The 17,367-nt window shown below is 50.0% G+C and overlaps 1 protein-coding gene across 3 annotated transcripts in view; it reads right to left on the bottom strand.

Annotated features, from left to right (window-relative positions):
- retm (real-time) overlaps positions 1-17,367 on the bottom strand; it is a 108,365-nt gene that overhangs the window by 40,385 nt on the left and 50,613 nt on the right. For 2 of the 3 annotated variants that reach the window (XM_076121535.1, XM_076121536.1), the window contains exons 4-5: positions 12,719-12,848; positions 11,807-11,983 (exon numbers count right to left, since the gene is read on the bottom strand). In XM_076121535.1, the coding sequence (XP_075977650.1) occupies positions 11,807-11,983; positions 12,719-12,848 (307 nt within the window). Of the gene's footprint in view, positions 1-4,774; positions 5,343-11,806; positions 11,984-12,718; positions 12,849-17,367 lie in introns of those variants that run through there. The other variant, XM_076121538.1, reaches the window with a different exon arrangement.

Below are 17,367 nucleotides of genomic sequence, written 5' to 3'. Positions count from 1 at the left end.
CACGGTGAGTCAGTCCGGTGGGGCTGTCGCGCTCGACCCAACGGGAGCGCGACAAGCGGGTGATGATGGCTCCGCTGCGTGCGACGCACTCGGTCGTGAGTGCGGCGCAGCGGAAGCGGCGGGCGTTGTGTTGTCCGGGGTGCGGGCCACCTGGGCCGCACCTGGGGCTTGGCCGCCGGCCTCTGGTCGCGGAGGGACGTCCTCCGCCTGCGTGGTCGCGAGCAGGTCGCGTGGTAGCCTCTTGCGGTCGGGTGGCCGCGCGTGCCATGGCGCTATGTCCCGGATATGGGCCAGGTTTGACGCGTCGGCACGCGCGAACATGGAGGCGGCGAGGCGGCGCACGAAGTCGTCCAGGCTCTCGACGCGGAGATCGCGTTGGATGGTGGTATTCCTCACGTACCTTGGGGCGCCGGCGATGGTGCGCAGCGCAAGCGATTGTTGCACGCGCAAAGCTCGCCGGCTCTTCTCGTACGTGAGGGCATACCACGCAGGTGCTGCGTAGGTGAGCCGGGTGCGTATGTAGGTCTTATACACACCCAGCTTCACTCTCGTGGGGAGGTGTGAGGAGAGCACTGGACGAAGTATGGCGCGGGCCGCGCGGACCTGTGCAACCACGTTTTCGGCGTGCGGCGTCATGGAGAGGCGGCGGTCAATAGTGACGCCCAGGTACTTGGCCTTGGTGGCCCAATTGATGGTCTGGTCGAGGAGTTGTAGCGGCTGGGGCTCGATCAGCCTCCGCGAGAAGGAGACTGCCTGCGTCTTTCCCACGTTCACGGACAGTCGCCACTGCGACAGCCAGGCGGGGAGGAGGTCGAGGGCGCGCTGCATCTTGACGGCGGCGTGGTACGGATTCAGCGACGTCGTCACGTACGCCGCGTCATCCGCGTACAGCGCGAGGTGGGCCCCCTCTGGGGACGGTATGTCGTCCGTGTACGTGGCGTACAACGCAGGCGAAAGGCAGCTGCCCTGAGGAACTCCGGCAGCTGCTGGTCTCGGCGGGGAGAGAGCTCCTTCAACCGCTACTCGGTAAGTCCGGTTTTCCAGGAACGACTGGATTATCTTGATAAGGCGACGGGGCATCGGTGTCTGAGTGGTCAGCTTGTAGAGAAGACCGGCGTGCCAGACCCGGTCGAAAGCTTTTTCCATGTCGAGGAATACTGCACACGCGCTCTCCCTTTTATTAAGGGCCGCGGAGATGTGGTGCAGTACCCTCGACAGCTGGAGCGTCGTGCTGTGCTCAGCACGGAACCCAAACTGCTCTGGTCTCGGCGTGATGTGGGGTGCCAGGGTTCGCAGCAGGAGTTGTTCGAACACCTTCGAGGTGGTGGGCAGCAGTGTGATCGGCCGATAGCTCTCAGGCTTCAGGATGTTTTTCCCCGGCTTGGGCAGCATGATAACGCGGCCCTCCTTCCAAGCTGTGGGGAAGGTGCCCGTGCGCAGGACGCCGTTGTACAGGCGCGTCAGCGCTGCCACGAATTTGTGCGGCAGGTGACGCAGCGCTGCGTTGGAGATGCCGTCCGCGCCCGGGGCCTTCCTGGGCTTGGTCCGCGCTATCGCTTTGCGTACCATGGCCGGGGAGAAGTATAGTGGGTCTTCTTCTGAGGCTATCGGCGTGGCGAAGTAGTCTCGAAGGTGTTGCTCGACTGCTGCGACGTGTTCCGTGTCGGCAGTTGGGTTCGGGGAGAATTGACGCTCCAGGTGGTCGGCGAAGATGGTCGCTCGGTCTTCTGCTCGGTACCTGGGGGCCCCGTCGCTGTGAAGCAGTGGACGCACCGGAGCTGGGGTGTTGGTGAGTCGGCGGCAGAGTCGGTGCATCGAGGACCAGTCGTCGGCGGCCTCGGTGATGGTGTGCTCCCAGCTCTCGGCGGTGTGGAGTTTAAGCTCGGCCTTTACTCTGTCCGCTAGCCGGTTGAGCTCTGTTTTCTGCGCTGGACAGCGCGTGAACTGCCACTGTTTTCGCAGTCGTCTCTTGGCGACGATGAGGCTTCTAATGTGAGCCGGCAGGGGGGTGTATCTACGCCCCTGGGTGGAGTGCGTGTTCGTCGCCGCTTCGAGGGCGCTCTTTACAGCGGCAGTTATATCCGTGGCCAGTAGCTCAACATCGGCGGCGGTATTGGTCGGCCGAGTCGGCGTGATCGTCTCCAGTCGTTCCTGGAATTTGGTCCAGTCCGGTTTGGGACGTGGCGCTTGGGGGGCGAGACGTGTGGGGTGCTGCTCAATGACGACGAGTACAGGCTGATGGTCCGATTGTAGCTCGTCGTCAAGCACCTGCTGTGTGATTTGGCAGTTCATGGCGGCGTTGTGGACCAGGATGTCTAGTACGTCGGGGGTAAGGTTCACGCTGTCCGGGTAATGTGTGGGTACCTCCGGACCTGCGACTGTGTACCCCCGCGCTTCGGCGTCGTCGTGGAGTCGTACACCTGCCCTGTTTCTGGTGGCGCAGTTCCACGCTGGGTGTTTGGCGTTTAGGTCGCCTGCGATGACGACCGGTGCGGTGGCGCTCATTAGGTCGCCGATGTCGGCCACGTTGAGAACGGGACCGGGCGGGCGATAGGCGGCGAACAGTTGTAGATGAGCGCCACCGTGGTGAAGTTCAACACCCAGCGTGTATAAGGTGTTGAAGGGTCTCAAGGGAAGCTGCTGGTGTACGACTCTGCGCTTCACCAGAACTGCCAGGCCGCGGTAGCACCTGAAGCACGGAGACGTCTCGTCTTTCCGATAAGTGAGGTATCCCGGGAACTTAATTTTGTCTGCAGGGCCCAGGAATGTCTCACTTATCAGCGCCACGTCAATGTCCTGTTCCTGCAGCAGGGGGCGGAGGAGGGCGGCCTTTCCCACGAGGCCACGGGCATTCCAGTGGATGATCCTCAGGGGCTTATGCATAGGGCGCATAGACGCGTCATGCCCCTCAGGATCACCTGTTTAATGCTGGAGGTGTCGCTCCCCGCTCTCAGTGCGAGGAGGACGTCCTGGAGCACCTCCAGCGCGGTCTCAATGGCGGCGTCGTCGAGAGGTTTGCCGCTCTCGTCCCTCCGTGGTTTCGTGGAGGGTGTCGCCGTGGGGATCTCTGTCCCTGCCGCGGAGTGATCCGCCTTCCTTCTAGTCGTTGTTGCGACGACTTTGTGGGCAGGCGCAGTCTTGACGGCTTGGTTTGGCCCTGCGCCTTTGGTCGCAACAACAGTGGGTTGCGGCGGCGACACTTTTTGGCCGCCCTGTGGTGTTGGCACCTCTTCCGGTGCCTTGGAGTCTGCATCTGTCGCGGGGCGGGACTTCCTTCCGCGCCTCCGCTTTCTCCGCCCCCTTTTTGAGGAGGGTCCGGGTTCTCCGCGCTCTGTGGGAGCATTCGCTGCTGCCATAAGCGATGCCCCCTGGGGCTCCATGTCAGGGTTGACAGTGGGAATCGTTGGCCTCTCGGTGGCAGCTTGTTGCCGGCGCGAGTTCCCACTGATGGCGACCGTGCCCGCCTTCGTGTTCCGGGCCTCCTTCCGGAACACGGGACACTTGACGTTGTTTGCGGGGTGTTCGCCCCCGCAGTTAATGCACGTGGCGGGCTCGTCCTTTGGACGTGGACATTCCCGGGCGGGATGCTCACCGCCGCATCTCACGCAGGCCATTGTCCTGTGGCACTGGTGCGAGGAATGCCTAAACTGTTGGCAGCGGTGGCATTGGGCGGGTCTTCTCTTACCCCGCCAGACCTCTATCTTGACGCCGGGGATGCCGAGCATCTCGTCGACGTTGAAAATCCCCGGCGTCAGGTCCTTGGTCCTCTTCAGTATGGCGAAGAGGATACACCCGGGTCGGTCGCCACGAGCCCGTATGTTTTTAACATATTCGGGCTCGTACCCTAGAGCGCGGAGCTCCTCCTCGACCTCTTCGGGGGTGGCATTGGAGGGTAGCCCCCGGATGGCTATTTTTAGGCTCCTCTCCGCTGGCAGTGAGTAGGAGAACCACGACACCCGCTCACTCTTCTCCAACTCAGTGAGGTACCGCTGGATGAGGCGGTACTCGTGGTCCTCCGTCGGCGTAAATCTAATGCCCTTGCCGAATGGGCGGGCATTTGCGGCTCTGCCCAGGCGCGCCTTGAGCTCCTTTAGGTGGTGGGCCCAGTTTGGCAGGTGCTCTACTACCAGCGGAGGGTAGCGGAGTTTCTTGTTGAAGTCCTTGTTTGGCGGCTGGGGCGGCGTGCTGCTGGAGGCATCTGCAGCAGCCGCAGTCGTCCCGGAGGCTGCGTCTCGTTTGGTACTCGCGTCGACGGTCGGTCCGGCAGGTCGGGCCGAGCACGCCAACACAGCTCGGTATGAGCGTGCTGGCTGCGGCGACACGGGCGGTGTGGGAGCGCGCGGCGCGGCTTCGGCGCGCGGTGCGGCGGCGGCGCGCGCTGCGGCGGGCGGTGCGCACGCTTGGCGCGCGGTCGGTTTCGCGGCGGCGGCGGGGTGGTTAGCGGGGCGCGCGGGGTGCGCGGGCGCGGGCGGCACTCGCTTCGGTAGCGGTGCTGGCTCCGCGGCGGACGGGCGTGCGGCGTCGCTCGGGCGCGCGGTCGCAGGCGGCGCGCGAGCCGGCGGCGGCATGGCGCAATGGCGTTTGGCCATCGCTGCCGTTTCCTCTGGGCTCCGGGGGCGCCTAGAGGGCGGTTGAGGCGGCGGCGGGGTTTCGTCACCCAGGCGGGCCGATCGTCTGGCGTCCAGCGCCGACGTGGAGTGGGCGCGCGCAATCGGTCGCGCGCGCCTCGCCAAAAACATAAATGTGTCCGGCTGCGGACGCCAGCGGCACCTACCTGGGTTTCCGGAGGCGGCGGAGTCCAGGGACGTCGATGAGCAGGCTCTCGACGACATCTCTGAGTCGGGGGCGGCGGGGGACTCCCTCGCGTCATCACGCGGGGCGTCGTCCTCCGTGTCACGAGCACGCACTGCACTCACTTCACTCGCGGCACTAACACTGGTGTCACTGTCACTTAGTGTACGCGAGGAGGGCGCAGGGCGGCCCGCGACGGTCGGGCGCCTGCTGCGGAGGGCGGCGAGGCGCGGGGGGACCTTATGGTCACGTTGGGCGGCGGACACGCGCGGGGGCGCAGGCCTAGGGGCCGCGCGAGAGCGCGTCGATGCTCGGCCACGCGGGCCGGCCGCGGGGTTCGCACGAGGCGCGGCGGTTTCGGGGTTCACACGCGGCGATGTAGGGCGCGTGGGCTCCTCCGGCGTCCTGCGGGAAGACCCCGGGCTGCCGGTCTTGGCGGTTGGGCTGCATTGGGCAGCCGGTGCAGGATCGCGGACCTCCTGGTCCGGATCCATGATGAGGTGTGGTGGTCAGTCTTCGGAGTGGCCGCGACCCCAACGGCGATAAAAATCCTTGCGGAAGGAAGGAAGGCCGGGAAGCACAAGGCTCGCACACGGGCGGCCTCGGTGTACACGGTGGCGTCGAATACAGACGTCACCGCGGACACCGCGGCAGTGACCGTGCGCGAGTAAGTGGAGTCCGGGCGGCGCGGCGCGGCGAGAAGCGATACGTGCACTCGCCTCGACGGTCCGAGGCGCTCCCTGACTTCCGTACAAAAATGCAGGGGTATTTATTCCAAATCCATGACCAATCACAATTTAGTAATAATTTTAAGTATTAATTCTAACGACGATTCTCGTCCCTGATTGGTCAACGCGTTGCGATGCAGCGACACGTTTCCTTTTAAGGCCGCGCGTCCTAGCCACGCCACGCCGTCTCGCGCAAAACCGATTCCTTAAAAGGTAACGCGTCGTCGACTGCACGCGTGCATCGGTCGCGCGTCGTTCGACCAATCAGAGACGAGATCGGTTATCGCGACCATTTATGGTGACGTATTGCTCGTCGTTAACAGCTCTCCCCCCGGCGCAGCCCGCGTAGCCTCTTCTACTTCCATAATACGACGAGCTTCCTGACGGGGCGTCGAAAGACTTCGGTCTCGGTCCTTTCTTCGACGATCCTTGTTCCGCCGTCGCCTCCGGTGTGTATTTGGTCGACGATACCGCTGAGCCGGTCTGACTTTCTCCTTTTCAATTTCTCCTGACTTGGTGACATGTTCAACTCGACATGAGCGCTGACTTAGTTGTCGTCTCTCTCTGGGCGCAGTAGGCTGACAATGTTCAGGTATGACAGCCAGGCGACAATTGGCATGCTCACTGCTGCGATGGTCCGGTCGTCTCGAAGCATTACCAGAACTCAGACTTCTCTGGATTGCTTTTCCATCGCTGGACGCGCGAGTCTGCGCGCATACTTCTGCTTGAGTTCTTCGTTCGGCGTTCCTATCCAAGCCGAGTGTTTTGTTCTGACTTCGTTCTTGCCTTGTGTTCCAGACTTGTTGTGGCGAATCAGACTTTACCACAACATCGTCGACGTAGTTCCTCTTGGTTCTAGTTCTTGCTCGTGAGAAACTGCTGTTTGTTTTCTCATCCGTCTCTCTCGCTGAAGCGATTACTCGTTGCTCGGCGTCGCTCGCTCGTGGTTCAGATGCGGTGCCGGCTGCTCCTTTGGAACGCTTCTCTACGAAGTCATGGAGCTGTCTGTTTTCGCTCCGTTCTGATTCGTAGACGTGCAGTACGTTCTCTGTCTTCATCATCAGATGGCGCGGTGCGGTTCCATGCACCACCCATCCCAGTTGCGTCTTGGAGGCGGCAGGTTCGTTTGTGCCTCCCACTCGTAGCTCTCGGGAAACTATGTGTTCCCAGTGGTCAGATCCCACAAGGATACCGGGTCTTGCTAGGTCGTAGCAGATTTCATCTGGTGGTAGATCTCGAAGGTGTTCCAACTTCATCAGGGACTCCGGTATTGATTGTTGATGCAGTCGAAGATCTTTCATTGTGCGTGCACGTATCTGGTGAGGTGTGGTCGTCTTTACCCCACGAATGTGCAGAGTGACCAGTTTACTGTCCTTTTCGCTCTGGTTCATGTTTACGCCACGTAGATGTAGAGGTCGTGCCGGTCCTTCGGCACCAATTCTCGTAGTGAGGTCTTCATCTACCAGGGTGATGGTGGCGCCTTCGTCCAGGAGTGCGAATGTCTTCACCTCCCCCCGTGGTCCGGCTACGACGACTGGGCACATCTTGAGCAGAACATCTCGCGGACCGGCTGCAGATCTATGCGCCACTGACATCACGGCTTCTTGTACAGCTGGCTCTGGTTCCGTAGTTGCAGCTTTTTCTCGCGTCTGGTGCAGCGATGCATGATGTGGGCGACGGCACTGGCTGACGCCGCAGGGCTTCGCATTGCAGTGCCAACGTCGATGTGTACTCTGCGCGCACTTGTAACACATCTTATTCTTGCGGACGAAATCCCAACGCTGATCGGTGGTCCACGCCTCATACTTGGGACACCGAGTCAGCACATGATCTGCTCCGCACGCTGGACAGCCGGGTTTCACTTCGCTGTGGTCGATAACTGTGTATATTGTATTCGCCTTCTTCCTCTGCTCACTGACGACGGTCTTGAACTCTTTCTTCGATGCGGGTGTTGATCCTCCGGATGGCGCGTATGTGAACTTCAACGCCCGATCTGCTTCTCGCATTAGGAAACAAGACAGCAACACGATCTCAGGGTCTGTGGTCTCCTCGTGTTCACTCGCGTAGTCGCACCATCGCGATCGAAGATAAGGGCTAAGTTTCTCCAGCACTTCTCGTGTCAGCAGCGGGTTATACAGATATCCTCGGCGATCCATGTTCTCAAGTACACAGATGGCGTTCTGTACCTTAATCGCGAAGCTGTTGAGCTCTGTTGAAGTCGAACCCGGGCGCGGCATCTTCCTTAATTCATCCAGTGTCGGGTCAATGATTATCTCTGGACGCCCGAAGCACTGTTCTAGTGTCTTCATGATTACGTCGGGGTCCGTGGCCGTGTGTAGTAGTGCAGCTACAGCGTCCCGTGCTTCTCCTTTCAAGGCGCTTCTTAATCGTTGGAGGTTCTCAGCTGCCGATATGTGATACATTCGGGTGGTATCTTGTACAGCGGCCTTGAAGGGAAGCCACTCGTTCACGGCTCCAGTGAAGGTCGGCAGGTCGCTGTGCCGTACACGTGGTCGGGCCATCTTCTCCAGCGCTTCCGCCAGTTTGTCCATGTCGCTCTTCTCTCTCGACGATGGCGGTGATCTTTCCCGGGGTAGGTCGAAGCGTAACGGTCGCGGCTCCTGCCTGCTCCGCCCGGTCGCCTCTTGTGCGCTGAGTGGGTTGGTTTGTAGCCACTCGTCCACCTTGCGGTTATCTTCTGGATGGGTGACCGGTTCTCCGTGCAGACTCTCTTGGTCATCTTGAATTGCCGATACTTCGACAGCTAACCTCTTCTTCACTAGATCAGCTTCTAGTTCCAGCTCTTTTCTTCTGATAGCAGCTAGCTTCTCAGCCGCTTCCAGCTCCGCCATGCGCAATCTCGTACTCGCGCTCGCTGTCGAACGGCGACTGTGGCGTGACCGCGTCGATCTGACCGGTGATACTGGCCGGCGTTGGTCTATCATCACCTGACGGTCCGTCGTCCTCGTCAGCTCAGTGTTGGCGGTGCATACTCTGGCTGTGTGGTCAGCAGCTAGTCTTGAATGCAAAGTGCTTGGTGGCTCCAGTGAAAGCCTTTGCACTCGTTCTCGTTCGATGCGCTCCATCTCGCGCCGCAAAGTTTCTTGTGTTTCTAGCTCCCTTCGTTCCAGGGCACTTCTCTGCTCCTTCGTTTCCGCTACGTCACCCTGACTCCGTGTTACTAACATCTTCCAGGTGTTCCAGGTGTTGACGCAGCTGTTGCAGAAAGCTTGTAGACCGGTCCTACTTTGGTCTAGCTAGCTTCCTTGTAGGTCCCAGACCGCTCTCAGGTGCAGGTCTGGTTCCAGGTCTTCGTCGATCGGCACAAATGCAGGTGTAGTAGTCAGCTCCACCTCGTTGCAGGTTCCCGGCCGCTCTCAGGTGCAGGCCAGGTTCCAGGTGCTTGACGCTCCGGCGCTGATGCAGGTGCAGCAGGTCCCCGGCCGCTCTCAGGTGCAGGCCAGATTCCAGGTGCTCGACGCTCCGGCGCTGATGCAGGTGGAGCAGGTTCCAGGCCGCTCTCAGGTGCAGGCCAGGTTCCAGGTGCTCGACGCTTCACCTCGATGCAGCTTCAGCAGCTCGGCTCCCGTGCCGCAGGTCGCGCACCACCTCGTCGCAGGTGCAGCAGTACAGCTCCCGTGCCACAGCTCAGCTCCCGTGCGGCAGCACAGCTCCCGTGCCGCAGGTCACGCTCCGCCTCGTCACAGCTCCCGGCAGCAGCTCAGCTCCCGGTGCCGCAGGTCGCGCTCCGCCTCGTCACAGCTCCCGGCAGCAGCTCAGCTCCCGGTGCCGCAGGTCGCGCTCCGCCTCTTCACAGCTCCCGGCAGCAGCTCAGCTCCCGGTGCCGCAGGTCGCGCTCCCGCCTCTTCACAGCTCCGGTGCAGCAGCTCAGCTCCCAGTGCCGCAGGTCGCGCTCCGCCTCGTCGCAGCTCCGGTGCAGCAGCTCAGCTCCCGGTGCCGCAGGTCGCGCTCCGCCTCTTCACAGCTCCGGTGCAGCAGCTCAGCTCCCGGTGCCGCAGGTCACGTTCACCCTCGATGCAGGTACAGCAGCTGCTTCGTCCTGGTTCTGATGCAGGTGCTGCAGGTCCGTTCTGACCGTTGCAGGTTCGGGCTTGACCGATGGCGGGCTCGTGCTTGACCGCTAGCAGGTTCGTGCTTGACCGTTGACAGGTTCGGGCTTGACCGCTTGACCTTCAGTCTGGAGGTACTTCTTCGAGCTGGTACTTCCTTCTTCAAATCCTGCTCGATGGACCACTTTTGAGGGTGTGGACTGTATAATAATACTAACTTCGTGGCTTCAGACTTTATTCTTAATGTTCATACTTCCGATGTTGACTGTGCACTGACTTCCGTACAAAAATGCAGGGGTATTTATTCCAAATCCATGACCAATCACAATTTAGTAATAATTTTAAGTATTAATTCTAACGACGATTCTCGTCCCTGATTGGTCAACGCGTTGCGATGCAGCGACACGTTTCCTTTTAAGGCCGCGCGTCCTAGCCACGCCACGCCGTCTCGCGCAAAACCGATTCCTTAAAAGGTAACGCGTCGTCGACTGCACGCGTGCATCGGTCGCGCGTCGTTCGACCAATCAGAGACGAGATCGGTTATCGCGACCATTTATGGTGACGTATTGCTCGTCGTTAACAATTATAATATGTGGATATGTAATCGATTAAACTATGTAAGGGAACGTCAATTTATTAGTGTAATAGTCAGGTTTTTTTCAATTAAAACTAATATAATAGGTAAATGTTTAGACAGGCACAGATTTTGTACGTGTTCGATAAATAATAAAGAGTTGATCTAAAAACTCATTACTAATCAAAAAAATATCTTTAGATGCTTTGCAACGCCTCAGGTAATTAAGGTTAGGACAGAAGGTGTAACCAAATAATGTTTTAAAATTGATTTGATATAATAATTATCAATGTTATAATTACCAGTAATTCACTGATATAATATTAAAGGAAAAAACACTAGCATTAAGGAAAAGTAGTAAAGACATTGACCTATCATATTTTCCTCTTCGAGTCTAGTAAATAGCTGGACCAGTTATAATAAAATTACCATCATTATGTTAATAGGATTAGTATGTCCGTGAAGACACGCAATTAGTACAATTTGTGAGATATTACACGTAGTGTGGAAGTTTCCGTACAACGCGACTTATGTGCGGACTCATTAAATCTCTCGCTAATCATTTTAATTATAACAGTAATAGGACTGGCAGATCAATGAGAAAGTAAGTGTAAAAGTGAAAGAATAATTATAGTAAATGATCTTTAATGCAACAAACTTAGTAATACTACTTTGAATAGTACGAAATTCCTAAAATGATTGATCGAAGGCATAGGATCCTGGAGAACGTAATACGAGTATCTTATACGTGCATTGATGATAAATATATTAAAAGTCCTTAATGCATTAAAAATGTATGAACTCAAAACATTTACCATCACTAACACGTAATAAGAGTACTATACGAGTACAATAGTACGTATACGATACTCGTATTAGGTATTATTGATGGTAAATATATTAAGTTAATACGGTTAACAGTTATTACGGTACATTCATTATCATCAATAATGTTATAGGTCAAAATAAAGGCAAAAAATCTTGGACACGCAAAGTTATCTAAGCGACTCCGAAATCGAAAAATCATCTTCTATCCAAACATACGAACGTATATAGGTAGTCGTAACCGTTAGTAAATGCATAAAAACAGTCCTATAACTATAACACCTAGTCAACTGGGTACAAAACAAACAGCTCTATCAAACAATGCACAACTTAGTCCAAGTGTGGCAGTCACTTTCGATGTCCTCAATATCACGCTGTCACCGGCCACTGAGCATGGACTATATACGTTATGACAATACAATACACTTCCTTATTGTTACACTTTGAAATATTATACCTACTTAGTTAGAATCGATCGTTTTATAGAAGTTAAAGTTTCGTTGTTGCTGTTTGGTTTAGTCATTTACCAGAACAAAAGATAATAATTTCGACAGCTACACATTACTTTCTTGTCTACTTGTAAACGTCAGCCAGCTAATGTTAAAATATCAGTGTGTTTGATTAGGAATAGGTATTTACGTCAGTAATAAATCGTCAATCTCAAATGTAGTTTATACTATAGCGCGTACCCGTAGTCTCGCGGGTAAAAATCTTCATAAAAATTGCTTAAAGAGCAGTAGAGAAATTCTCCAGAATATCCAACCTGTATCAGGAAAACAAAGAAATCAAACAATAATAAAATCAATTGTTCTACTAACCTGGTTGGGAGAATTTCTTGGCCTCAGAGACCGGTCTGGGGGAGAGAGGCTCAGTTCCTCTCGAGACTATCCTCCTCAGCTCGCGGTTACTTGAAGGGTCTGCCATACTCCAGGGTTTGAGCTCCGTCACGCCTTCCTGGTGGACCTCCTTCATGAATACTTCGATCAGCTCCTTGCCTGGTGGAAGAAACAAAGTGATTACTCTTCCCGGCTCAATGGTACCGAGAATCACAAAGATTTTGATTCAACCTATCATTTACATTAAAATTTAAAACGGGTCGTAAAATTTCTCATCAAATAAAAGGGTTTTGGACATCTTCAATTTAACACAAACTTCCTAGAGTGATTACTTTTTGCAGTTTCGAATCATATTTTATTTATTGTATAGTTACTTGAAGTTTTTTTGATACCACGACCTCGTCAAAACTTCCGGCATATAGTGATTGTCGACGCCGAGTTTAAGTTATAAATTTTAGAGAGACACATTTGAAACTGATTTATAAAACGAGAATTCAGCTCAAACTCGTATAGCGAGAAAATAATAGCTTTTTTTTTAAGATTATCTAGTCTCGACATTATTATAAAAAAAAAACTCGCATTAATAAGATTTAACCACCTGGGCACTCAGCCGGCTTATACGGTCACGTTAAAACGAATCATTTCGAGGATTAAGTATGGAAAGCCGTGAAATTGTTCGGGAAACTCGCTAACTGGAAAGTTGCTTATAAATTATTCATTGGTACTTTATATCATTGTTCTAATTTCTAACTTTATACATTTTTAATATTTCGTAGTAGTTAGTATTAATAGTTCGAATAGTTTTATTTTCTGCTTGTTTCAAATCTGAGTACATGGGTGCGAAGTTACTGGCTGAAGCGTGCATGGTATAATAGACTACTAAAATGTACTAACCCTTGGCAATGTTAGCTGAGTACTGCTTCATGGCAATCTTCTCCACCGTGCTCTCCAGTCCAAAGAAGTTCTTCACGTCTAATAGCGCACTCTGTTCGAAACATGTCCATTCTGGATTTTCTGGGTGTACCTGGACCAAGAGAGAATATTATGTTAAGAAATATCCAACGTTTGACATCAGCTGAAATCAATAAAGTCCAATATCCGTTTCAAAATTTACGAGTTATCTTGCCAGAGTTAATCTGTTTGAGCTTTAGTGAAAACCTACACGCTGTTTTCTCTTACATATTACCGTCTTATTGCTTGGTGCAGATCTCAGTCAAGATCATCAAACGACTACCTTCTACCTGATAACGGAAAACAAAGTATAAGCAGTCATTGATGTAGCTACAAAACAAATACATAATCTTATGGTATACTTATGACATGCGAGAGAAATGTCAAACTGACCAAATAATTCTATGGCAGATCACATTTACTGTATCATCAGCATTCAGAGCCCAATTATACCCACTGCTGCGTAGGCCTCTCTTTATGCAACGCTCCCCTAGTGCCGATCTCATACAGGCAAGCCCCTCGCAATGCTAAATATCGTCCTCCCAGCGTGCTACCAACTGTATACAAGCACTACATTTTCAAGTAAAATAAATCACTAGCTATTTCTTGAAACAAAGGCTGTTGAAGAATAATACAGGGTGTTAGGTGGCAATTATATTGGAAGCCAGACCTCCTCTCGAACGCTGTGAAACGTGGAGTAGGCAGGAGTGTACTCGACTGAAGCACTTTGAATCTCCCTAACTTTGTATATTATTGTATACTAGCTGATCTTCAAGATTTAAAGGAAAGTTCGACCTAAGATGAGAAACAAAATTGACTTTTCGCAGACTAAATTTTGTGATAAAGTAGTTTCAAATTGTAGATCCGGTCTGAATTTGATTTTTTTTTTAATCTTATTATTACACCTATGTAAAGAAATATTGCGATCTTGGTTTGCTTAACTTTCGTATACAGAGGTAAAGTTAAGAACAATTGGTAATTGACAATTTAGACTGCAGTCTAAGTATATGTATGGATTGGCAGTTTTACTAATTTCTGTAAAATAAATAGCCCATATACTTCCTCATTACAGTTTATTTTAAATTCAAGTTCATGCACTTTAACCGTGGAAGCTTAGCAATAAGTATCTTTTGCATTAAATATATATGAATATTGATATCAATGCATAATATAAATGATACTAGTTTTTGCAGCGATGCATTCTGTTGCGATGTAACAAGAAGGATAAAGATATAATTAAATATCAGCTATATTTAAATGCTGATGTAAATAACGGTTGTAAATAAATCAATGATGTAAAGTTATAAGATAACAGTATTTAGATGCTTACGGATCTACGTATAGTCTTATTAACCGCCGTTTTCTGGGATATATTTAACGGTGGTTTATATATTCCATAACGTTTAAACTCATATGAAAAAAGAACGCTATTGAATAGATAAACTACCGCTAAATGTCTTCAGAAACCGGGGGTCAGTGAGCCTGCAACTTTGCCAACGTTGATGCCGTTTCTTAAACTATTTTATTGCTATACCTCTTGTAAATCGGTTTATCCGTGAAAACGCGACAGTCAAATAGGTTTCACATTAATGGTAATAATATGAATTCTTTCGTTTCGTACAGTAATCCGGTGACAAAGTTTTCAATACACTTAAAAGCCCATATTTAGATTGTACGACATTTCGCGTATTTTTTCGAAGCACGGACAAGTTTGCTCAAACGCTAAGTACTAGGCGACTCATAATTCATTCTTTTGCACTTTTATTTAAATGCAACTCTTAACATGGTACCGAAACCTTCAAATAATATACCAGTCGACCTTGTTAAGCTGTATCGTAGCGGAAACCTAAATACGCTAAATCTCGTTCACAATAAGTTTGCCGATGAAACACACTCCGCGACAACCGCGCGCGTCCCTCTATCGCCTAATTTGTACCGCTAAGTTAAGCGTGACGTCATAATCCCACCGGCAAATGCTAAAGAAACAAGTGTTTTTTTACATTTCGTGTTTAGAACTACTTTTTAGTGATAGAGAATCCAGTTCTTAGTATCACTTTTTTATACTAGAAAAAATCAGCTTTTTTGACGGTTAGAGAAAAAACTGGATTTCTTGTTAGGTAACTCTTTACAATCAAACGGGTTTTGTGTTTATATTTTAAAAGTTATAATAATAAAGTGATTGGTAGCCATTTTCTAGTGTAGTCAAGTGCAAGGCAGTTGTGAACCAAGACTTATATAATCCAAATCAAACAGGTCATCGCGTTTATTATTCCTGTTTCTGTATAACACAAACAACAAAGGAAACTAACGTCTTCAAATCCAATCCAAAATTGACTACAAGCTTCAAACTAGCACATCCAGGACATTGCTTTTTTTTACGGGGGAAAAGTCCCTTCGGATACCTGATTTCCCGATTCCCGGTAGCCGAATCTGGTGCGGAGATGGAAAACTTCACCAATGCACCCAGGACATAGCTAAAGGTAAGCACTATAAATCCTGCAAAAATATCCGTTCACGAAATCCGAATGTCTTTGAATCTTGATAAATTCGCAACTTCAAAGTATATAAAAGTGACTTATTACCCAAATGACTTTCCCTCTGCAAGGTTACCCATTGTTCCCTACATAACAAATACGTCCTTGTCGTATCGTATCAATCAACTCAATGTACGAAGCACCTGATAATACCAAGAGCTGCTTAACCCTGCATACAAAAAGTATTAAAGCAATTTGAACCTTATTGGGCGAGTATAGAGTTCAGATTCGCAAAATGTATATGTAAAATTTCGTTTTACCCGCAAGTGTATGCAGAGGTACATGTATTTATATTTGGTTGTTGGTAAGTAAACGAACGTATAGCCATTATATCGGGCACGTAATCGAGACTTCAGACAATTATTAAGCAAAGTTCAACATAAACTGGAAAAATCCCTTGCCCAGTGAAAACTAAGCCATTTTCGGGAACCCAGCCTAATAGACCTCAAGATCAGCAGTCCCATACTACCGGTCTGACCAGAGAAGTGTGTACTCTATCTACTTAACTTTACTCATAGACTCTTTGCGAAATGGGGTCCTTGTCTTCGTGCCAAATAATATCTTATTGCACAGCAGTAAGGTGTAATTTTCATTAAAAAGTTTTCAAGTAGTGCATGAAAACATTAATTATATAGATTGGCATGTCCCCCTGCAAGAGGATGTAGCGAAATTCTTCGCGTTGTTAGCTAAAGAGCACTTATTAATTTAATAGTACTTGGGAAACCTAATTAGACGAATAGAAAATTTGTAGGTGGATTGATATTAACCGGAAACTGGCTAATAAATAAGTATAACATTGAATATTATGTGAAAACTGCTGTAATTAAAAAATCATTGAATAAAAAAATATTTTTTATTATCGACGTTATTAAAGAGCCCGCGATAAAAAAATATTCGATATTATATTTTGCGTATCATCCTGGCCAGAATGAATTTAAATAGCTGATTTAAATGCGCTGATCTTTAAAACCAATGCACTGATTTCGAAAAACCAGTTGCATTGTTACATTTCTTCAATATCCTTGACTAAAATACTCTACTATATGTTAAGTATAACCTACAATCCGTCATGTAAAATGGTAAAGAATATGCCATCAAAAACATTCTGTAAAAACCTCAAGTCTCGCCGTAAAAAGTTGTGAGATCTATATAATACCAAGTCGATTAATCTATTTAGTCTCTACTTAAAGGACCTTCTGTCTTAAGTTATTACGTATGTTATTATCATGCCAATTTTAAAAAAAATACCTTTAAAACAAATAGATCGACCTGGCCATCGCATGATTTGATTATTAGTATGTATCACGCTACACAGCACGACGAGAAGTTAATGCTCCTGAAATGTTAATGGCGAATTTGTGTTTTCTTGCGATGACCAAGTCGATCTATTTGTTTTAAAGGTATTTTTTTTAAATTGGCATGATAATAACATACGTAATAACTTAAGACAGAAGGTCCTTTAAGTAGAGACTAAATAGATTAATCGACTTGGTATTATATAGATCTCACAACTTTTTACGGCGAGACTTGAGGTTTTTACAGAATGTTTTTGATGGCATCTCACTTCTTTTTGAAGAGCGAACATAAGTCCAATTTGTATGGAAAGACGTTTTTTTTCATCATTCCACATATTTTCCTATGGGAATGTTGTTCAGTTTCGTGGGTTAAACACCCTTACCCACCCTATACCCCATCCCGTTAGGTCAGGTCATATAGTAGGTACCTATTTACACCTATTTATTTTATTTTCTACAGTAATAATAATTCATTAACTGCAAATATAACCTTGTAATCTTATACATTTATATGGGATTACAAAGTTATTGTTGCAGTTGGTGTATTTAGGAAACTGGACCGAAATTAGAAAATATTAAATTTTTCCCATGATAAAAACACTAAACCCTATTTGTATTCTAAATTTTAAGCTTCTAAGTCTGCTAGAAGTACCTTAGACTTTTGATGATCGGTGAGTCAGTGAGTCAGTGAATCAGTGAGTGACAAAATTCAAAATTTTAACAAGTTGTCATTCTTAAACTACTGGTTCAAATTGACTGAAAT

The sequence above is a fragment of the Anticarsia gemmatalis genome, chromosome 13, assembly GCF_050436995.1.
Source record: "Anticarsia gemmatalis isolate Benzon Research Colony breed Stoneville strain chromosome 13, ilAntGemm2 primary, whole genome shotgun sequence".
NCBI classification, from domain to species: Eukaryota; Metazoa; Arthropoda; class Insecta; order Lepidoptera; family Erebidae; genus Anticarsia; species Anticarsia gemmatalis.
The sequence above is the reverse complement of the archived record's forward strand: the minus strand, read 5'-3'. Positions and strand labels throughout refer to the sequence as shown.